Source organism: Corvus kubaryi, unplaced genomic scaffold (assembly GCF_017639235.1).
Source record: "Corvus kubaryi isolate FWS band 111438036 unplaced genomic scaffold, C.kubaryi_AGA036_p1.0 37284, whole genome shotgun sequence".
Lineage (NCBI taxonomy): Eukaryota > Metazoa > Chordata > Aves > Passeriformes > Corvidae > Corvus > Corvus kubaryi.
The window spans coordinates 10,787,603-10,810,930 of NW_024581088.1; the positions used below are offsets into that span (position 1 = coordinate 10,787,603).

The following is a 23,328-nucleotide window of genomic DNA, read 5'->3' on the forward strand; positions in this document are numbered from 1 at the left end:
CATAACCACATTCTGTTTTGACCACAGAGTTGGAGTCAAAAAGGGATGGATCTCCACAGATTTCATTAAATATGTGTAGACCGTGGGGTGTTTCAAAACCCCAGGCAGGGGTGCAGCCTGCCCCCATTTAAATGCAGATGCTTTAAGAATAATTTAAAATTCCTCAATCTCCATGTGAAGCAGCAGCAGAACCGAGCTGGAACATGCAGGGAAGGTGGCAGCACAGGCAGTCCTGAGGACACCAGCAACTGCCTTTCAGCTCTCACATTTATAAATAATTTATTTCCAGCCACCTGTGCCCAGAATAACAATTTTCTGCCTGAAATCTCCACGCTGGTGCCGAGAGGCTGTCAGGGACTCGCTTTCCCGGGACTCTCTCGACCTGTTGGGAAGGGGTCCAGGTCTCCAGAGGGGCAGCTCTGGAGGGATCTGCCCCTAGTGGGAAGAGGCACGAGAAACAAACAGGGAGCATCCGTTCAGCTGATCGCGTTAGGGCTTCTCGCTGCTGCTGCCGCCACTCAGCTCTCTGCCGATGCAGCCATCCGTGCGTTTGGACAAACATCCAGGCAGAGGGAATGGGTAGGTCTGGAAACGTCGGCAGCTGCAGAAGGCTGCAGAGCTCTGCTGTGAAGCAGCCTTAGAGGAGAGGCTGTTTCGCCGGGCAGGGGAGCGTTATGAAACGCGAGCGCACTGGCCGTGCTTGAGGATTTTGGCAGCGCGGCGCGGAGGCTGCTTCCACCCTGCCTGCTGGCGCAGGAGGCCATGGAGCGGCTCCCTCCCGCCGGCTCCCGCAGGGCGCAGGACCCCGGCGCCCCGGCCCGCTGAGCCGCAGGGACCCCGGGCAGCCGCAGGGACCCCGGGCAGCCGCAGGGACCCGCGAGGGACACGGCGGCAGCGGTGAGCGGGGCGCGGAGCGGGGCTGGGGGAGCTCCTGGCGGGGGCAGCGGGAGGGAGCGGAGCGCCGCAGCCCCGCACGGCACCGCGGGGTGCGCGCAGGATTTACGGCTCTGCGCGCTGGGAGCGGGAGCGGGAGAAGGATTAGTAGGGAAGGGCAGAGGGAGCAGGATTTATCAGCTTTTCAGATATGCATTACGGCCTTTTGTAATATTTCACTGGATTGTACAGGACTTTGCCTGGCTACAACAGGGGTTCCTCAGCTACAAAAGAAAGGTGAGGTTTTTCCTCTTTTTCTTACACCGTTCAGTATCTGCCTCTGCGAGCCCTGCGCCAGCTGGCCTGGGCACGAGCAATAACCGGACAACTTTTTGCAGAGGCTGAGGTATCAGCATTCATTTCAGTCTCAATGACTGTTTTACTAAATTCATCCACAGCATCTAAGTAAAGGGCTTAGCGGCATTATTTACAAAGACTGCAGGTTGCTCTCGAGATGCTCTTCCCCAAGCATCCACGGAACATTATACTTGAAAACTCAGCAATGGATACTGCAAGTGTGTTTGTGTCACAGCCTGGTGAGGCAGGCTGGAATGCTCAGCTTCTCCAAACAGTTTCTGGAGCATCACTGTGCTGAACAAATAGACTAACAACGTTTAGTAGGTGAATGTTGCAGGAATTCACATATTGAAGGGTTTATAAAAGACACTTTTAAAACACCTATGATTCAATTACAGAGCTGTGTGTTATTTTAATTTCAGTAGATTTCCGTGCACACAAGGAAAGATCTCATCTGTAGTTCCTGTGGGCTAAGGCAAACATAAATACATGGTACATTTGTTACAACATTCTTGTTCAAAACTCCAGCCACAGACCATATAGGGGCTTCTGGAAACTGCAGATAGAGCATCATTTGCTGGGTGCTTGAACTCTTAATATCTAAGGACGTACATCATGCATGAATGTTTTATTGTTAGTAAAATACATTTGAGATTCAGTACCAGTTTGCTGTAAGCTTTCAGTTTATCAGAGAATGGTGACAGCAGACTGTGTGTTCCCTCTGGAGCACATATCCCTCTGAGTACAGAAGGCACACACACGTATGTGTATGCACATGTGCACCTGAAATGTGAGTATGCATATGTCTGCATGCATCTTTTCCACACTGGCATGGAGTCAGTCCTGCTGATTACTGCATTATGACTTGAGCTAGGTAAAAACTGTGGGATTAATGGAGCAATACCATGGTGTGATCTCTGCTCAAGCTGTCCCTGAGCACTTTCCAAGTCAGCACTCTCACAACAAGTCTTGCTGGACCACCTGCCACCCGCAGACTCCTCTGCCTCCCTCACCTCAGGCTCACCAACAACATTATTGTCTGGATTTACACCTGTCTATGCTAAAAAATTGGTCTTAACAAGTTTAATATCTGGTGAAAGAGCCACTGGGACAGAATTTGTGCAAGTTAGTGCTGACTCTCCACCTCAGGCTGCAGCTCTGCTCTGTGACATTGCCTTTCCCCTCCAAAGCTGAACTGTCTGTCACTGTAAAATGCCTCCTGTATTGAATACACAGAGTATAATATATATTTTTAATTTAGGTTATTTTCAACTTGATTTGACCAGTTTATGGACTATAAAGTTTTTCTCTGTCGTTCTGCTAACTCCGCATAAAGATTTTTTTTTATTTATCACAGTTCAGTGTTATTTAAAGGTTTTAACACAATCACACCATCAAAGATAACTTTGCAATCTGATTACATCTTGTAGCAAGCCCACGTGTAGCAAGCAGTGGTAAACTCACTGGAAAGTCCTCTCAAGCTGCAATGCTTGTCACCACAGCACATGGAGAAATTTGGGTGCCTCTACCTAATTTCCAACTTGTTGGCAGACCTGACAGGGAGACATGTGGGGTCAGCACAGACACATCCTCTAGCAAGGAAAACTTTGTAAGTTGTAAGAAATGCTTGAAGTTTCTCAGAATGATTTTAGCTATTGGAATAAAGGGAACTGCAAATACTTGACAGGGTCCCAACACCAAATTTGCAGCTTCTTAAGAGTTTTACTTCCTATGTGCATTCACACAATATGATATTTGTCTCGACTTTCCAAAATGCCATGAGAAAATGGCACTGTGTATCCAAGGAAAAGGCTGCAAGCCAGAATCCTTCAGCTCAGGCCTGACTGCGTTTGTTCTCAAAGAAAGCTGACAAAAGAAAGGAAAGGCGTGGAAGAGGGATGGATTTTTCTAAAAATAGTAATCATGAGTCCAATTCCCTTCAGTTTACAATGGAAAACATCATCTTGCTTCCTTGCCAAGAACTCTGAATTTGCAAAATCCTGCTGCTCTTTAGAGAAGGACCAACTCTTGATGACCTGCAGCTCTCAATGCAGCATTGACCTGAGCTTCTGCACTGAGCACATATTAAGGGACAGTCCTCAGTTAGGCAACTCTTCACCTGCAAGTCTGGGGCTGTTTCTCAGTGTCTTCAGCCTTTACCAGCATCATGGTATCACTGAAAATATTCAGTCTTCCCTTAAAAATCCTGTAAATGCTCCTTCAGCTAGGGGAGTAGAACCATATTGCTTTTATTTCTCTTTACAAATACATTAATGCAGCTGCCTAATGTAACATCCTCTGTCACACTTTGCAAGTTCATTTTGGAGGCAAGGTACTGACCTGCTTTTCCTTACAGCAACTTTTTTGGTGACAAGGGATCCTTTCCCTGCTGAAGTCCCAGCGCTTTGTAGATCTGTGCTTCCACTCACCATGCCCAAAGCCGATACTTGCCAGTGCTAACTACTGCCGTTTTTTCAGTGCAGTGTTAACCCCTTCATTGCTCTCTTCACCTAGAGGTCTCCTCTGGCATTTAACAGTTCTCATCCATCATTTATCCATCATCATGATCATCAATTATCCATCATTGTCCTTTCAATTATAATTTTATATTTTACTAACAACTCCAAATTAATATGGTCCTAATCCCCCTTTGGCTGGGAGAACTGGTAAACCGGGATAGAAGACTTGTTTTCTTCCACTTCACTTTATTCATTTTAGGTGAAACGTGCATGAAAAAGACAAATGACGCATTTTCTATTACCAGATACTAGTTCTTTCCTCCTTAGTCTTTCCTTTTAAATATCATCATCAGAAGTGATGCACTTCAACTCTTTTAGGCATACTTTGATGATATGGCAATATGCAGTTTATGGAAAAATCAAATGACAGTTTTTATGTCAGCAGCACTTTGCTATTTCCCCACTGAAAAGCAACATTTAATTTTTGAGTTGCACATTTGCAGCAGTTGTTGTGGGCGGAGAGTCTGCTTATTTATTTCATTGGGTTTTACTACAATGTACTGTCATGGCAACTGCTCTAAGGGCGAGTGCATCTGGAGGTAACTTGTACACATCATGTTGAATGCAGCAAAATTGCCTTGTACCATTTAAACTTTCAACCACTGGGCAAGGGCAAAGTTACCCCTTTGAGACTCAGAACATCTTCTCCTTACTAAATAAATAAACAAATAAATAAACAAACTTGGCAGAGCAATAGGAGCAATGCCAAACATTTCTTGATGCTTGGATGCAGAGCCTGCTGCACAGTTAAATTAGGTCCGATACCCTGGGTGTTTTCTGCAGTTCTGCTGATGCACAGCAAGTTTTCCATCCGGTTCATGTGGAGGCAGAACATTTATGCCCTACCCAGGTGCTGTTTAGGCAGGCATTGGCCAGACTAGTCTCCCTTGGCTCCAGGAGACATTGCCACGTGCTGCCCAGGCAAGTGGCACATCCTCTCATCCTGGCGATAATGCAGCCTCCAGCTGTTCCACTTTACATCACTGCAAACATGGAGAAACTCTACCCAAATCAACTGACCAAGAACACAGGAGGCATTAAAAGGGACTAAATTGGGCCAGTGATGCAGTTTCAAGCAAAACATGCCTGACCTCTGCTACATGGTCTTGATGCCCTTCTCCAGCCAAGCTGTTGGCACTGCTTGATGAGCCAGAAAGCTCCGGCTGCCCCAGCATGGCCTCTCCAGCACCAGCGACTGAGACGCGTCTGAGAACTTGGGCTTGAAGCACCTCTCCCTTGGTGAATAAACCAAAAGAGCTGTGAAACCCTGAGTTGCAGCTGGGCAGAAATGACTGCAAATCTGATCAATTTATCTAGCCTTATTGTGCTGGTAGGGGGAAAAAAAATCCTAAACCTTTTGAACTCCTGTGTGACTGCAGCCATTGCCGTCTCACCACTGAGGGTTCGCAGCAGTGTTTCACTGCGTGGGGCCACCTCGAGCAGTGTGGTGTGCCCGGAAGCCAAGGCACGTGGGCACCTGCCCTGCTGACCCAGCCCGACCTGGAAGTACAGCACGGAGCAGGAGAATCCCAGTCTGAATCTCCAGTGGCTGATACATGCACACCACTTGCTTTCAGATCAGACAGCCTCCACTGGGAACAGCTCAAGTTTACAGTTGCCCCATGGCAGAAACAACTAGTGAATCAAATCCCACCTATGCTCATAGACAGTATTTCTTCAGATGAATTAGTGCAATAACAACCTGCAGGATCTAATTATGGCTAATTTTCCATTCATTTGTCTCGATACTTCTGACCCTTTTACTGCAATTCTTGAGCACTCACAACATTGATCAGAGATTTTCAATAATTTAACTCTAAGGGTCAGCTCTTTAGCTGGTGTAAATCAATGCATTTTCTTTGGCTTTGGAGCTGATCCGAAGGGAGGTGTGTAACTTCTACTGTAGAGAGTGCAGTCAGAATTCACTGGAGATGCTACAGCCTGGCAGTGCTTCGCACCTGCTCGTGCTCACCAGCCCTTGAAGAAAGAGTAGCAATCACCACATTGAATATTTTTGGATATTACTCAGTCCTCTACAATTAAAATCAGCATACACGTACTTTAAAAAAAAACCCACTTAACAAAAGTACCTAAATCAGGAACTCGGGCTCAGATTTAACTGAGCCTTAATTTATTTTTGTCCTGGAAGCTTTGGATCTTTAGTTTGGTTGCTATTTAAGACAGAAAGAATTTGCACAACCAAATGAAAAAGGGAATGGGTGGAAACTCAATTGGTAACATTTATTTAATAAAGTGGCATAAGCGAACATCCACAAAACTTTCGATCAACTACTGAAACAAGAAATACAGTGAACAGATGTTTGTTGCCAGGACTGCGTATTTCAGGAGTGTGCCCCAACTGCAAGCTAAGCAAAAGCCATAATATTTTCTTTTCTGGAAAACACTGCATCTTTTCTCAACACTTGCCTGGCTCCACAGAGAAGGGATAGACTGGGAAAACAGGAACTTATGGGGGGATGCCAGCTTTTATTTGCCACGGGAGGTTAAAGGTTCCCTAGAGCACAAAGGAGCTTTTCTTGCCCAGACAATCCCATCGTGGTACACATCAGCACAACTAAAGCTGCAAAGCTCAGCAGCAGTCAAGAGAGATCTGCTGAACTTGAGATGAAATTTTTTCAAACATTTACTAGTTTTTCTCCGCACACATCCCCACAGCGATAGTTGGCAATATAAATCCACTAAAAAGATATAGCAGGATTTCTGGTTTCTGTTAAAGCAACACACACAGAACCTCCAAATATCCTTCCAGCATAAAGCCCAACTTCTTTGTGCTGCACAGAGATGAATAATTATTACCTTATCTATTGTGAGTTGATGCAATTTCTTTTTTCCTCCCACACACCCACACTACTGTTTCCTTCTGATCTGCATTTATAGCTGAGCTACTGTTCAGCTGAAAGGAAGGAATTTGGTAATACCTCCCTAAAAAGATGCCTGTACTGTGGCTGCTTGTCCATCCAGTGACAAAGGATGGAGATGTTGGCTACCAACAAAAGAAAATAAAGAACTTCTTTTCCAAACATCCCAAGAGAAATAACCTCATCATTAAGGTATTTCTTGTGCATTCAGAGTTAAAAGAAATAAAAGAAAAAAGTCTGAAGATCTGAAAATCGCTTGAGCTCAATCAATCATTCTCATCATTGGATTATAGTTCTTAACATGCATAATTATAAACAACAGATGGAGAAATGCTCAGATAAAGCCAAAAGGGGTGGGTGGAGGAAAGTCACCCTGATGGTAGATGTTTTCAGTTTGGATGTGAACCAGCCTTACTCCCCTTGGTGTTTCAGGTTTCAGCATTGGCTGTCTGGCAGCTCAGCAGGGCACGATGAAGGCATCACCCCAGGAGCCCATGGAGTCCCTGGGCCAACCAGGCGCCTGAGGCTGGCAGCAGTGCCACACCACGCTGGTCTCTGCTGCAGCCACCTGGGAAGAAGCTTTTCAGCAGGAGAAGGAACCAAAGTGATGGGCTGAACTTATGGGAGGAACGAGTGTCTGGCCAGGTGAAGATTCAGGGGCCCATTGGGAAGCGTGAAGGGCCAGTTTCAGTAAGGGCATGGCCAAAGCTTTCTTCAGGCTACAGAAGTTTCTCCGTCGGACCCAGTTTTTGCTCTTCTTCCTCACAGCAGCTTACCTGATGGCTGGCAGCCTCTTGCTGCTGCAGCGGACCCGCTTGGTTATCCAGCAAGGTTCGCGTGGGACCCCCGCTAATCAGGCCGTGCCCGTGCTGGACGAGATGACCAGGGTTGGGATCGTAGACCCCAGGACTCTGCAGAGCCCCCGCCCCGGTCCCAGGCTGCTGGTGGGCATGGATGCGCTGCAGGAGCCGGCCCTGGACCAGCAGCACAGCCCGCACTGGCTCATGTCCCGTAACTCAGAGCTCAGGCAGCTGAGGAGAAGGTGGTTTCACCGGTTCACCAGTGACCAGGAGCCCCTGCAGACAGCAGGACTCAAAGCAATGAAGCACACTACTGAACACAAAGGTAAGGGATGTCCCCTGCCCATTTTCTGGCACACACACAGATTGCACTTTGCTGATCCCAGGCAGACAAAGGCAAGCATCCCATGCCCCTGCAGGTCTGCCTTCCTCCTCACTCATTGCCACTTTCAAAATAATTCTGAGGCGTATGCACAGGCCAAAGTACAAACCTACCCATCCTGATCATGCTGAGCTGTAACTTCCTCCAAAAAGTAATTTTATTGATTGAATGGAAGCCCAGAAATGAAGTATGCTTCTCTAATTTAAATTATTTTCTCTTCAAGCAGGCAGAGATGACCACTTTAATTTTCTTTCTCAGAAGGGCAAATTAAAAAAGTGAACTTTATCAAATTAACTATCCAAAACCATACAGTACCTTAAGTCTAGAAGTGCCTCCTTCCTGCTAAAGCTTTCTAGTGTACACCAAAATCTGCTATTGCAAACACACTGATTGTTCCTGACCTGCCCTCTGTGAGCATCTCTGCAAATGCATTGCCCCTTTGGGCCGTCAACCCCCCAGCCAGAAACAACCTCCTGGGGTTTGGTGGGCATGCTGGGAACGTGCAACAGGCCAAGGAAACACAAGGAGAATTCCTGCTGCTGCATGGGCACAGCACATCAGTGCCTTTTGGAAGAACTAGTTGCTCTTGGAGGTGTTTCACTGATAATAAAACAGGAATGGGATCTGGATGACTAGACACCACATTTTGGAACTGCTTTTTAGTTTGTTGAATAAATTTGTCCAAACAAAAGGGCACAAAATCGCACAAAATGGGTGCCACATCATGATACTTACTGAAGCAATTGTCAGGAATGGGAATGAGAAGGCGATAGTGGTGGGAGATGAGTCATACAGCGTGAGTCAGGCAAACTGAACTGCTGCAGTTACCTGAAGCACCAGACTGGAGCTGCTTCAGAACACCCTGCTGGTGGCAGGTTTTGGTGGCAGAGGAGAGACTGAGAGCTGCTCAGCCAGGGACTTGCTTAGGTTCTAACTACTGATGAGAGGGGCCAGAAGGACTATTTATTTGTGCATCTCACCATATTGAACTGTAGATTCAAATATGCATCGTTTGAATATCTGATTGAATATGAAGTGACGTTATTAATAACAATATAGTTAACAAGCACTGCAATGCCTTTGAAGGTAATTAATTAAAACTTAACTACTTACATAGAGCAAGTTATCTTCTGCAATTCACTTCTAGTAAACTTAGAGGCTTGTTATTTCATTATGGATCCCTTCCGAGACCTAATGAACTCCTCTGTGCTTATAATGCTTAATAAAGCTTCAGTGATGCCCCGTGGTTCCTGCTTAGTAGAGTAGCATTGCCTGACCATGGGGGCTGGGCTTGTGCACTCCTCATGGGTGTCATCCTGATAGGGCCATGGCTCTGAGGCGGTGCAGCTCTGCCCCTGCTTGCCCGGGGGCTGCTGGCCAGCCCTTCGAAGGCTTCCCCAGGCAGACCCTTGACCCAAGCCAAAAACGATGGCATTGGCCCCAGCCTGTTGTGAACCTCCCAGCTCACTTTGCCTTGCTCTGTCTCCATCCAGGATCATGTGGCCTTGGGTGAGAAAATCCAAGTCCTTTTTTTCTCCAGGTCAGGCTATCTCACCTGTTGACATTGTAAGTGCCTCAGGGTAGGGACCACACTTTTCCTGACAGGGACACTGGCAAATACTCTTAGTACAACAATGACAGTTTTCTATTAAGATTTCTCCCAGCAAATGGAGTTTTCCAGTTTCCCCTGGCCTGGTTCTGCCATTGAATGGGATGCAGAGGTGACAGGGACTGCATCGCTGACGTGACATGACATGCTACTCTGAGGCCATGGAATCTCTCTGTACCTCATTCATGGGAGGATGTGAATGAGAAATTGCTGCCAGACTGGCGGTGGCTTGGAAGGGACACAGGGAGGAGGGCAGACGTTGGCTGGCCTGCCCAGGACCCCCAGTCAGGCTCTTTGGCCCCACATCCTCAGTTCTCTGCTGCTACAGGTTTGAGTCGCAGTATCCCAATCAAAAGTCTCCAGTAAAATGTGGAGCATCTTTGTTGCAGGTGTGTGACTCCCACCTTGTTAATGGTGTGCTGGGGGTGTGTATTCACGGCTTGTGAATTTTCCAATTGCACGTTGGCAATTTACTGTGTGCAGGTCTTTGATCTACTGTTCTGTTTGTAATATTTAAATGTATTATTCCTGGCTCCAAAATCCCTCATGGAGTAACTCAAACTTCCTTTTTCTCGTGGATTATTTAACATAATGCTTTTTAGTTTCATTTTTCACCATATATTTTTTTCCTGTCCACAGCTCACATTATTTAATTTCCCTGTGTTATCATCTCAGTGTTGCTATTTCTAAAATCAAATTTCCTTTTTTCCTTCATATTTTAATGATAAAATGTACTTATAGACACAATTGCTGTATAATAGTGGGATTCCACATCATCCTTCCAATTGTATATTAAATAATGGGCTGGATTTTTACAGTATTTTGTTCATGACAACAAAAATTAGGCTGAGCACTGAATGCAGTCTAAGAGAAACATTTATCTTTTCTATGCTAAGTAAAGCAAGACATATTTGAAGAGATTCCTTTGCACCAGAGAGGAGATAGCTCAGTACGATAGCTACATTGTGCTGCCTAGTTAAGAGTGAATTTATCTTTCCATTACAGCTTTAATATAACTCTCTATATCCAAAGAAAATTGATTTTCTTAATATTTCTCTTGCACCATCTCATTATCAGCTAGAGATTTTAAAGAACACTTGGGAGAAATCCAACAGGATTTCTGGAAGTTTTTAGCATTTTGAAGGCTACATTCTCCTTTACTTTAGAGAAGGGCCTTGTTTTGTCATGCAAAGGAGGGAGTCGAGCAGACAGCAGCTGCATGCAGGAGCCGTGGTCCTGGGTGGGTCACAGACTCTGGGTATGCAAAGGCAGGTCTGCTGAAAGGAACCTGGGAAAGTCTCACTTCCTTTTTGCCCATTTCCATGGGGCAGTCGTGCCGACCCCTTCAATACCCTTACCAAGGTTCAGTACCAGTGGAGAGGTCTGCAGAGTGTGTGGGGCCCCAGACAGGTTGGGACTTGACCAAACACAGCGCTGCTTGCACTGGATAACCCATAACTGGGATGGGTTTTTCCCTTCCATCCCATATGCATTGCCTAACCCTGGTCTTGCATGCACACAGGCACCTACATGGGCTGCTTCACTCATGATTCGAGGGAGAGGACACTGAAGGGAGCTGTCTTTTATGACTTAAGAAAAATGACAGTAGCTCACTGTCAGGAAGCTTGTGCTGAGAGGTGAGTTGGTATTTTTTCACTGCAAATTTTCTCTTTTCTGACAACAAGTGGAACTGAATTTGAAAAGGGAAAAGCATTCCTATGTTAAACATAGAGCATCTATGAAAACAGTGATTATCTCACCTTCAGGCACCGCGTAGCTCTGCTACCCTGCTTGAAGCAGACTGCTGCACTGCTGCCTATTCTCTATGGCAGCATGGCTACTTACAATATATTTTCTATTGACCTTGACAAAAATTAGTGTTTGGTTAAATAGTCTTCATAAGATACTTATCTTTTGATAGATATTGGTCTCTAGCCCAAATCTTGTTGAGGTGGCTGCCCCTGCTGAGGAGGCCACGCTGTCCCCAGGACAGACTCTGCTCCAGAGCAAGGCAGCAGAAGCTGGGGACAGGTTCCCACCTTCCCCAGGTACAAACTGGGGAGCAGACAGGCACCTCTATGACATGACTGGTACTTCTCTTTGCAGGGCTTACAGCTATGCGGGCCTGGCATACGGAGCAGAGTGCTACTGTGGGAACACACTCCCAGCTGCTGCCTCGAAGCCCGAGGAGTGCAACAGCGAGTGCAAGGGGGAGAAGGGCTCTGTGTGCGGAGGGGTGAACCGGCTCTCGGTCTACAGGGTGGAAGAGCTGCGGGCAGGAGCGAGGCGACGTAAGTGGGCATGGACCGGACAGGGGAAGCTGCTCACCCCACAAGGGAGAGATGTCACGGCCAGGCTGAGCACAGGGGCTGTCCCTGCTGCTTGTCTCACTCCATTTGTCACCAGAGTTTGAAGCAGCAAAGGACAAAGGTGCCTGCAGGGCACAATGTCCATTTGCTGCTGGTCTGGTCCCTGGCTCCTCCCCAAAATAGCAGTGCTGCTCACCACCTCGGAGCGGGGAGATGTGCCTGGCATGCCGCCTTGGGCTGCCACAGAGGAGGTTTGTGTCACCAGGGAGGAAATTCAACACAGTGCAGAGGGACTGCAACAGAAGCAGAATTTCAGCTGAAAAAAACCACTCCCTTTGGTATCCACTGCAGGCGTACAAACCCATGTGTGTTTAAGAAATAGCCTTGGAAGAGGTGCCCTATAACAGGAGGGCAGAAAATCACTCAGATCAAGGCCACCCTATGCTCAGATGACCCGAGACAACGTCAGTGATCTGTGACTGCAGAGGATAAGTAGAGGCCAGAGAGAGAGCCACCTTAATCCCTTTCCTGAGAGAAACGAGACCAGAGTTGTGCTTTTCCAAGGAGCTCTGTTCCAGTGGCAGTTGGGATTTTTGTTTCATTTTTAGATGAAACTCTACTCATCATTCAGTTAGCTGCCATGGGGAACACAATGGATAAACCTTTAGGCAAACACAAAGCACATAACAGATCTAAACAGCTGATCACTCTTTGCAATTGGCAAGCTCACAAGACCTCGTGGATGTTATTTGCTGAGAAGAAGCACCAAGACCTTAGGTTGTGCCAGTATTGATGGTACTTCATTTCTTCTTAAAGACAAGTCAAGGTTTGTACAATAATCTAACCAGCTACATATAAATTATATATCAAAGGTACATAGACCTAAATTGCCACTGTCAGGCTGACAGGCACGTTGGCAGGTTTCCCAGGACATGCATCACTGTTTCAACCTCCAGCATAAAATATATGTACATATTGCTCAGGAAAAGACAGCATTTAATTTTTTTTTAAGTATTAATGAATTACTCCTCAAATTAGTCTAGCCTGAAGCTAGAGTTGTAATTATTTTGCCCTTAGTAATACCTGATATTTGTCTGTTTGAAGAATCCCCCTGACACAAGCCATTTGAGGGACCAACAGAAGTATTAATCACAATGAACAAGTATGTTAGAAAGTAACTCTGAGACTGTAAAGGCCACCATGATTTATGCTGCATACTATAGAGCACAGACCTCGCGTAAGTCTTCTCCTTACACGGAGCAGATTCAGTGACATCTCCATTTAAACCTTCCCAGACAGGGCTTGCCGTCTCCCCTCTCCATCCCTCACTTCCCTCTTCCCACCGTGGTTCCCCAGACACCCCGACTCGTGCCCCAAATCCCGAGGCGCAGAGCACGCAGCTGTGGCAGCCAGGGGTGGCTGTGGCACAGAGTCCCGCTTGCCTCAGGGTGTCCTTCAGCGAAAGAAAGCAGGCAGACCACAAAAACCCAGCCGTCTGCAGGGTAATCCATGGGTTCTCCATGAATCCTGCTCCCTCCCGATGCTGGTGTAGGCAGGTCAAGCTTTCTTCCTGACCGCTAAGAAAACTCTAAACATGTTTGTAAACATTTTGTTTCAGGAATTAAATGTCAGTGCGAGATTTAGTAGAACTTTCAAGAACATTCTGAGAAGTCCAAACACTCCTGTTGTTTTATTCTTTGGTGCTGTGCTCAAAGGGACCTGGTCCTAGGTAGACTCCTGTTCCTTTCAGCTTGGTTGGGGTTATTTTATTTTTACATCACGTGAGTGATCCCTGAGATCCAGCTCTGCTTCTAGTAAATGGTTTGAATAGTTACAAAAACAAAATTTAAGCGGCTTCTCCTCAGATTGCTCTTGGCTCTTGCTAGAGAGCCTGGGCTTTTCTGCGAGGAAATTCATGCAGAACCAATTTTTTTTCTTCGTAACTACACCACATCTCTCCTGTCATTCAACTCACGTCCCACATCAGTTCTGGCAATAGCGTTCAAGGGAGCAACTGCAATACTGCCACACTCTGTGGTGTTTCTGCACAAGCAGGTGAAATCAGAGGCTAGTGCTGAAGACACCATGGAAGCTGATCTGCCTTAGCAGCTGACAAAAGCCTGGTTTAGGGTCTGAAAGGCTGCAGCAATCTCCCTTGGCCTGAAAAGTTGTGGGAGCAGAGGGGCAGCTGAAGAGGAAGGTTGGTCTGGTGAGGGGGTTTTTCAGGAGTCATTTACATTCTTTTCCTTTTCTGGTGCAGAAGCTTTGTAGATTTTTATCAGGGCTTTTAACTCGTTTAGGGGAAAGCAGGTCTTCAGAGGAAACTGGAACCTGCAAACAATAGCAATGCCCTCCACTGGTGGAATTTAACTCAAAGTCGGTGCTGCAGCCCTGCTTTTTGTGGTTTGTACAAAGCTAAAGGCATGTGCTCCTTTCAATACCACAGGATTTGCAACACATTTTTCTAGTGTATATCATAGTTTCTCTTATTTCTGCAGCCTTTGTAATATAAAATTTATTATTTTTGCCTTCTGAGCTTAATATTGTTCTTTGTGAGAGAGGCAGGATACTATGGACATCATTTTCTTAAGAGAAACCTATTTCATCTCCCCGCAGGGAGGAATGTTATCTATCGAGGATGTTTTAGAGCTCCAGAAAATTTAACAGACACCTTTCCAGCCTCTTTGATACAGCCCAATTTGACGGTGGAGATGTGCTCTGAATTTTGCTCCAAGAAAGTAAGAACAGTTCTTGTTTCACTTCCTTTCTTCTTTTTTGTTATTTTAAATTCTAATCTATTAAGGGATGGGGAGAGATTAGTGCCTTAGAGCTTTGAATTTGTAAATGAGTTTCTAAAGGACAAAACTCATCAGAGTAAATACCCACTGATGCATCTGGTCCAGCTGCTGGAGTGGGGATGGCAGGAGGGAAACTCATCAGAGCGGTGCCACTAGACATGATACACAGGCAAGTTGTTCTAAGTGATGAGTATCAACCATGAGGAAATCAATACCGTTTCCATGTAACATTCCAATCAAGCCCCGAGCCATATCTGACCCCGGGGGCGGTGGCTGCAGCTCGTGGGGAGCCATGCTGCCAGAGGGTGGATGTGGACTGGCAGCATCCGAAACGTGACTCTAGTGCCTTCCAAGGGAGCTGGCTCCACTCAGGGAGCCATGCACAGGGCATGGGCAGGGCACCCTCTGCTTTAGTGGCTGTTGGTTCCTTTGCCTTCCTCCCCACTCTGATGGGGCTGGTTTTGCTACACAGGGTTCACTGTGTGGTCAGATTTTGCCTGCAGCCCCATTCAGTTTCATGCACTCAACTCAACGTTCAATTACTTTTTGCAGCATCACAAAATTGATTACTACTGTTAGCTGGCTGATTACAGTGCTTTGACCAGGACCCATGGCCTCAGCGCAATCTCCTCTCCCAAGGAATAAGCACCAGGGCATAAGGAAGTGCCCTCAAGAGTCACCACGGGAGGTTTAGATTGGATATTGAGAAAATTTTGAGATTCCTCATGCAAAGCCCACTCCAGTTTTCTCTCCTTCCCCACTCATATGCTGCCCAAGATGCGGGAAGGTTGTGCAGATGAGGGTCAGCCTGCCCACGCTGCCTGCCCTGAGGCCAGGCACTGCACCACCGGCACCCCGCACCGAGTGCTGAGGGGCTGCAGAGCACCACTGCACCAACCACCTTCTGCAGATGCAGGAGTACAGAGGAGAAGTTGTTTTGTTGCCTCACAGAACCTCCAGCCTTCCAGAACAGTCCATCACTTGCAGGGGCCACTTGGCATGAGGCACAAGGAGCATTTTTATTCTAGGCTGTGTTTGAGGGCAGGGATGCTTACTAATTTCTCAAACTGAGAAACACTGCTTCATTGTAAAGGAAAATTTTATGTTTGCAGGCAAACCCAGAACTGTTTTGCCTTTGGATCAAATCTGTAAATAGTTTTTGACAATGTCATATCTCATTCGCTAAGTAAATGTTGGCTGTTGGGCACACACAGCACACGTGTTGCATTTGACTCCTTATCAGAGGATGAATGCATGGGAAAGAGCAAGAGATAAGCTGCTCAGCAGTCCTGTCACATGCTCCCAGACTCCAAAAGATTTTTAAAAGGCAAAAAGTGTTGATATAAAATAGATGGACTTGAATGTTCTGCACTCAAATACTCCCTGAACTTCCTTCAGCCTTCTGCCCGCCCACACAGACCCGTGCCACCAAGAGAGCCCACAGGGCACTGAGGCAACCCAAGTCTTTCTGGTAAACAGAAGAAAACCTGAATTTTTGGGCCAGTAAGCAATTGCTAATTTCTACGGCAAATATTTAGCACATTTCCCTCACATTTGTTTTAGTTCTTACCACTATTAACCCAGCAGCTGGGCTTCACTGCCCCACCACTACACAGCTTTGCAGCCTGTTACCCTTCCTGGGTGAGATTGGTACACCAAAACCTGAATTACTCTGCATCAAATCCATTAGAAAACACGTCTTACAGACAAGAATTTTCCTTAGGAATTCCTTGCAAACAACACTAACTTCCTCATGATTGCATACCTTAGGAAGTCTCCTATGTAGAAGCAAGGTAACACAAATATGAGGACAGTAACAGTAAAGCAGCACGAGCTTTAGAATGACATATCAAACAGTGCTGTGATCTTGACAGTGGCCTTGTGGAGATTTATTTTCTTTGCATGGCAGCAGCATTCCCTGAAGGCTGTTGATGCCATGGCATTTACACACTGATCCGTTTTCTCTCTTTTGCAGGAGTTTCCATTGGCAGTGATCCGAGGGCAGGAATGCTACTGTGGATACCCCACCGGGCGCTTCCCAGCGCGCGACAGCGCGGACGGGCTGCGCTGCAGCGGGACCCGCAATGCCAGCAGCACTGCCGAGGGGAACTACTGCCTGGTCTATCAGACACCTGTGCAAGGTACAAGCTCCAGCCTCGCTGCGCCAGGGCCAGGGCCACCACTGCTGGAAACAGCCCCTGTGCCCCTTCTGCAGCGGGTAAAAGTGATCTCGTTGGCAGCAGTCTGAGCCACAGTAGTGGGTATCACCGTATGGGCAGGAATTTAGGAAACAGTCTCTCTCTAAATTCCCCCCTTGCAATCATGCACATGAAGATGCATCTTTCCATTCTCTCGTTGCTCAGCATTGTCTCTCTCCAACACAGAAAAAACATCATTATTCTGCAGATGGAGAGAATTGAGGGAGAGCCTGGGAAGGCATTTCTCCACCACGTAGCCCCCATGTTAGGAAGCCACTGAGGCAGATCTGCAGACCCTAAGTCTGCTTTACTCATCTTCCTCTAAAATATTCATCTGCATACATGTTGAAGGCCAGAAAAAAAGGCAGAGAGTAAGGCTCCAGTCTAGAAAACCATTTAGGTGGTTCTAGCAACTTTTTCCATGCAGTGGTTTACACTGAGTTCAGTGAAACTTCTCACAACCTTAAAATTAACAAATTAAGTGCTTTCCTGGATTGGTGATGGGCTTTTTTTTATCCCCCAACACCCTTTTCTTTTTTTCCTCCATCTCCCAGTTCAGAGGTAGACTGCAGACCACAGCACGAAAGAAGAACTTGCAAGAAGAATGCTTGTTTCCATGAAATTGCTAGTACTTCCCAGGTCTGTGGAGACCAGTGCTTTCTCTGGGCTGTGCGGGCACTTTCTAGCCATGGCTTCATCTAGAGCTTGCTCTGAAGAATGAAGAGAGTAATTGACAATTTATTTCCTGGCTTCTTGATGAATCATCACATAGGGTCAAGATTAGTTCTTATCCTATCCTTGCTTTCAATGGCATGCTAAGAAGCAAGGTGAGGATTTACAGAAGCATGTATGAAACCAGGTGTCTGACTCCACGTTTGGAGGGCTCGCCACTGCCTGGGCCTTCAGAGAGAAATGGCAGTGCAGATGTTAAACTAAAGACAGCTGATTTCATTAGGAGGGTTTTTTTCCTGTGTTGAAAAACTCCCAATTTCCCGGTATAGTGGCACATTTAGAGTTCCATTGAAGACCCAACCTTGACAGGCAAATAGCTGGTAACAAACAGGCTTTGAGAGGCTTTTAAGACAACTTGCTGGCAAGTAAAATGGTTTGTTGCAGCTTTATCAAAAAAGCATCACCTAACACAAAACCAGCAGAAATCTCTCTGAGGATAATCTCTGGCCTCATACAGCTGAATGAATTTTAGGAAGTAGCTGACTCACAACCAGACCAAATTGATACCCTATATTTGTAAAAGAGAGAAGGAGGAAGCAATAAACTCTGTAATCAAGAGCTGTCAGTGGAATTATTAAAAAGCCACAGTGCTAACAATGAAATATCTTCTCTACTCACAGACACCCGCTGCACAGACAGGAAATTCTTAAGCACCAAATCCAAAGTGTTTGTTGCTTTGTCAAGCTTTCCTGGGGCTGGGAATACGTGGGCACGCCATCTGATAGAGCATGCCACGGGATACTACACAGGAAGTTATTACTTTGATGGAGCCCTCTACAACAAAGGTACCGGGGCCCAAGAGATGGGACACGTGCAGCCCTTCCAAAGCACAGAGCTTTACTTACTGCTCTGTCGGCCTTCTGCCTGAGCCAGCAATGTCTGTCGCTGTCAGCACGTTTGGTACAATTCAAACACACACCCGGACCAAGCAGCCTCCTGCAGTGCAGATGGCAGCAGGGACAGCTCCAGTAGCACGCTGCTCCTGACAGGCAGCTGCCCTCACAGACAACAGCCAGGCTCTCCGTTTGCAGATGTGCACATTGCCCGCACTGGTGCCCTGTGCACACGTACACGTGCAGCTCCCATCTGACAGGCTGCTCCAAAAGACCAGTTACCTAAATGCTGCGGGTGAGACCCTTCAGTAAACAAGTAGGTTAAATTTTCAAATGTTCCTAATTACTCTGGGAGGACAGTATCCTGAGTGGGCAGAGATTCAGCAGGTACCAAGCATTGGCCCTGTGAAAAGCTGCCTCACTGCAGTGTGGGGCTGAGGATGCCTTCTCCAGCAGAGGGATAGCCTGGCTGCCAGTGCGTGCCCAGCTTGGTGGCTGGGGCTCCAGCCATGGGTTTAGCTGACTGGTACTGTCCCACCAGCCTTACACCACTGTAGGGAATTATTTAGTGGGAAAAGGCACAGACACATAGTCTGGCAAAAAAGTCAATAATCCTGTCTTGTAAAACAGGTTTTAAAGGAGAAAAAGACCACTGGAGAAGTAGAAGGACCATCTGTGTGAAAACACATGAAAGTGGCAAGACAGAGATTGAAATGTTCGACTCGGCCATCCTGTTGATAAGGAACCCGTACAAATCACTGATGGCAGAGTTCAACAGAAAATACGCCGGGCACCTGGGCTATGCCACTGACCGCAACTGGAAAAGCAAAGGTAAGCATTCAACCCATCTCCTCAGTATGCTGGGAAGGGGGGACATGCTAGGACCTGAGTGAGCACCACAAACAAATTCAGTGGGACTTGAGTCCCACTGCAGTAGGGATCAGTCCCAAAACCTCTGACACCTGCACTGTGGGAGCGGTTGTGGCCTTGCCATATGCCCACCCCCAGAGGAGGGTGAGCACAGAACCAATGCCACAGGCACACGGGAGCGTCTCTGCCACTGCAATGCTGGGCATAGAAAACACGTCCATGTGCAGTGCTCCTGTGCACAGCCCATTTGCCAGACTGAGGTGAAGAAAATTTGCCCCTGCAGCGTGTAATAGCCATGAGAAATATAATTTAAGATGTGGAGGATCCAATGGAGCATGACACTTCATGAAGGAAATTTTACAGCACTGCACAGGTGCTACTGCACTGCAGAAAAATAAGGATAATAGCAATAAGTGGGCTTGAGATTCAGTGTCCCCTGAACACACGACAAGACTTCAGAACCTGCTTGCCACACTTCACATGTTTGACTGGCAAGCTGGCTGGTGACTGCAATTTCCCCGCTGGGTACACTGCTGCATTCAGACTGCAGCAGAAAAGCCATTTGGCTTCCATTTCTCCTTGTACGTATTTTAGGCATTACAGCTGTGGCTTGGGAGAGGGTTGGGGAGGAAGTATCCTGTGTCACTACACATTTCTTTCCCAAGTTCATGTATCACCTTTCATCAGTCACAACTCAAGACCTATTCATCAAAAACTGACAAAATAGCCCCCCAGAAACGAGAAAAAGTTTGCTGGGAGTGGCTTTCCTATAGTGCAAACTGCAAATTGTTACATTTCAGCCACAAATGCTCTTTGTCCAGCCCAAAAGCTTTCACTAGGTCTGTCTTGACTTCAGGAAATTAAATTATTGTAGACAGCAAATAGAGATCAAGGTATCATTAATGCCTGAGGCAAAGGAAAATTGCTGACATGCAGCATGGCTAACAGTGTCTCATTTTCCTGGCTTCCTGGTCATCCAGAGTGGCCCGACTTTGTGAACAGCTATGCCTCCTGGTGGGCCTCCCACGTCCTGGAGTGGCTGAAGTATGGGAAGCGCCTGCTCATTGTCCACTACGAGGACCTGAAGCAGAGCCTCATCCCCAAGCTGAAGGAGATGGTGGAGTTTCTGAACGTGACAGTGACAGAGGATCGGCTGCTCTGTGTGGAGAACAACAGGGACGGGAATTTCAAGCGGTCTGGTGCTAAGCAAAAGAATTTTGAGCCATTTACCCAGGAAATGAAAGATCTTATCAACAGATACATCCTGACAGTGGATGAAGCCCTAAGGGGAAGAAACTTCTCAGGGCTGCCCAGGGAGTATGTGCCAAGATGATAGGCTGGTATCATGCTGCTGTGGTTCAAAATGAAGTTTTTTTTCTTAAAAAAACAAAAAACCCAAACAAACAAAAAACCCCACAAACAAACAAACAAGAAAAGCAAAAAAAAAAGAAAAAAAAGAAGACCAGACCTCTCTAGCAGTTATGGCAAAGATACTTGTGGAGGCTGCTGAGCAGTGCAAGTTCTCTCCACTCTTGGGAGAAGGGGGTGGCCGCAGCATCCCCCACAATGAGGCACACAGCTGGGGACCTGTAGGAGAATACAGACATTAAGCAGGGCCAGTTGGGAATCCCTGGGTTTTATCAGCCCCAAACCTGGCTCCAGGGGCATGGAGGAGACCCCAGAGGGGTGGCAGAGAAGGGAGTGCCACCTGTGCTAGGGGCTTGACACAGGTTTTTGCACCTCCATCTCTTCACCTGGAGAATCACGGTGGGTCTAGGGGGACACCAGGGACAAATGTCACCACAGTCAGTGCTCCTGGTTCTAGAAACGGCCACAGCCAGCCCGTACTGACATCAGCCTGGACCACCTGGAGAACAGGGGCAAAGGGGATGAACCCCAGCCCTTCCAGCCCCAGCAGGGGTAGGATCCCACCTCCTACCTCATCCCTGCAGGAACTCCAAGACAGTCCAACCTGAAAAACCATGGCTACTTAGGGCTGCCCTCTGGACCCACCTCCAGCAGCCATGCAGGTTTGATTTCTAACTCCTGCAGTTCCCCAAGGTTTGTTTGACCCTGCACGGGGCCCTTGTGTAGTGGGGAGGGAACAGGGGCACACGGGGCTGGCAGGGCAGCTGGCCCATGATCCTGGGCCACTGGCCAGCTTGGAGGTGGTTAAACCCTGCGGCCAAAGGGGCTGCCCTGCTGCGAGATGCTTCTGTTCATGGGAAATAAAGGATTTCTTAAAAATTTGAGTGAAAATACTAATTTTAATAAAACAAGTTTATATAAAGGGAGCTGAACTTGCTCTGGCTGTGTATCATTGGTGCTTTAAAAAACATGCAGGTCATACAGGTTGAGTACACTTCAACCTGAGTCTCTCCCTGTTTGCACTCCACACATGGCTCATCTCTGTGCCACCTGGCTGGTATGGGGCTTGTTGCCTGAGACCACAAACCAGGATTTGGGCCCACCACAAAACATGAAGATTATGAGAATGACATTTTGTTACATAGCCTTTCCAGCTTTGTATAGCATTACAGGATCATTTAAAAAATATTTTGATCATTTCAAACCTGTAAATGATGAGCAAGGACAGGTTGTAAACTCTCAAGAAGGCAATTTAATTATGCATATGTCCTGTAATGAAGACTCTAGGTGGCTAAAATTAGAGCTGGCAAAAATTATAAATATGCATTAGCTCTGTAATGCCAAAAATCAGCTCATTTAAAAAGAAAATAAATTGTAGCTAACCATTTCTTAATAGCTGAGGTACAGGGGCTGCCTCTTTATTTTTATACCTTTTGTACAAAATATGTGTACACACTGTGTACTTTATACATCTGTGTGTACAGACACAAGAACGTGTCACTTGCATGTGTTCTGCTGGGGTTCTTTTAGGATCATGGGAATAGTGAAGGACTTCATGGGCCATTCCACACAATCCCCACCACAGCCTGCACCACCACATGTAAGTCACCCACCAAAACAAGCTGACTTCTGCCTTAAAAAAAACTGCAGTATTTTTACCCCTTTCTCTCCTAGGGAAAAGGGTGCAGAATGTTTTCCTCTACTGGTCAGGAAACCTCTCCAGACCAACAGCCTGAACAGAGCATAGCTCACACTGTCCTTCCCTGCCACATCTTTTTTGGTCTGTGTTGTCTTTTAGCTGAAGTAGCTCTTCGCCTTTACCTTGAGATGTGTTCACACGTATTGATCACATCCTCTCTCAAGCTCCATCTTGCAGGGGCAAATATCCTGTGACACTTCACCCAATTTCCCTGCAAGGCAGGTTTTCCTCTTAACCATCTCTGTGCTTATCGCATTTAGCTTTAATTAACCAGAATGTCTCAGTTAAAAAATAAATAAATAAAAAAGGAGCTATCATGCCACTGAAAGCCATGCTGATGTTCACTCCATGTAGACTCGCCTTCTTATTTTTGTATTCAAAATATTAGAAATTGAATAAATATGCATGCAATTCCCTCAAGCTTCCAGTTTTCCTCAGGAAGTCATGAGTCATAAGCAGGCAACCGGAACAAAACAGAAATGCTACATTTGAAAAGGAAGAGTTTAACACTTGAGATTTTTAAAGTGAACAGCAGTCACACTATACAAGGTGGAATCCAGATTCTGTTGAACTGCAGCTAAAAAGCAGGTAAACCATACTAGAAGAGAGGACATAATAGGAGAGAAAATGGTTTTTCTTCCTAGAAACCAACTTCAAAATAAAGCCTTTAAAGCAATCCTAAAAAAGCATGAATGTCATCACCAGCAGTTCTGTCTTTCTGCACTGCTTTATGAATCTTCCATTAAACCCATTTCTTTTAAAACCCATTACTCGCTGCTAAGACCAAGCTACCATACTACTACAGCAATATTAACCTCCATGAATTAATTAAAGGATGGATTATCAGCATGACACCTTACATGACACCTCTCTGGAACCTCATGTGTCTTCCAATGGCCTGCAATATAATGAGATGTTCAAATATAAAAAGTTGAGTCACTGCTTTTGTCAATTGTGACAATTATTCAAATCAGAAAGATCTGACTTCTCAACTGCATTACTTACACTTTGCTTTTGACCTTGGGTGGTTGAGAGCAATCTTTAAGGAAGCCATCCCTTTGAATCTCCCTTTTATATTAGTGTTTAATTAGTCTAACAAATT

General features: G+C 46.4%; 1 protein-coding gene across 5 annotated transcripts; it reads left to right on the forward strand.

The window, feature by feature from the left end:
• Window positions 1-195: 195 nt before the first annotated feature.
• Window positions 196-21,459, forward strand: WSCD1 (WSC domain containing 1). 5 transcript variants are annotated; one of them, XM_042026542.1, is made up of 10 exons: window positions 202-897; window positions 7,061-7,273; window positions 7,397-7,753; window positions 10,942-11,056; window positions 11,526-11,710; window positions 14,345-14,466; window positions 16,502-16,667; window positions 18,077-18,241; window positions 18,920-19,120; window positions 20,140-21,459. In XM_042026542.1, exons 2-10 carry the CDS (start codon window positions 7,249-7,251, stop codon window positions 20,490-20,492), a joined length of 1,689 nt encoding a protein of 562 aa, XP_041882476.1. In that variant the 5' UTR covers window positions 202-897; window positions 7,061-7,248; the 3' UTR covers window positions 20,493-21,459. The 5 variants fall into 5 exon arrangements, with proteins under 5 accessions (XP_041882477.1, XP_041882473.1, XP_041882474.1 ...); XM_042026539.1 differs by having other exon boundaries at window positions 199-897; window positions 7,061-7,753; XM_042026540.1 differs by having other exon boundaries at window positions 199-579; window positions 7,061-7,753.
• The last annotated feature ends 1,869 nt before the right edge of the window (window positions 21,460-23,328 follow it).

Coding starts and splice junctions, on each gene's coding strand:
- WSCD1 (XM_042026539.1), top strand. CDS start 7,327: ATGGCCAAAGCTTTCTTCAGGCTACAGAAGTTTCTCCGTCGGACCCAG. Junction 11,057..11,525: donor CAGGAAGCTTGTGCTGAGAG/GTGAGTTGGTAT, acceptor TTCTCTTTGCAG/GGCTTACAGCTATGCGGGCC. Junction 11,711..14,344: donor GCGGGCAGGAGCGAGGCGAC/GTAAGTGGGCAT, acceptor ATCTCCCCGCAG/GGAGGAATGTTATCTATCGA.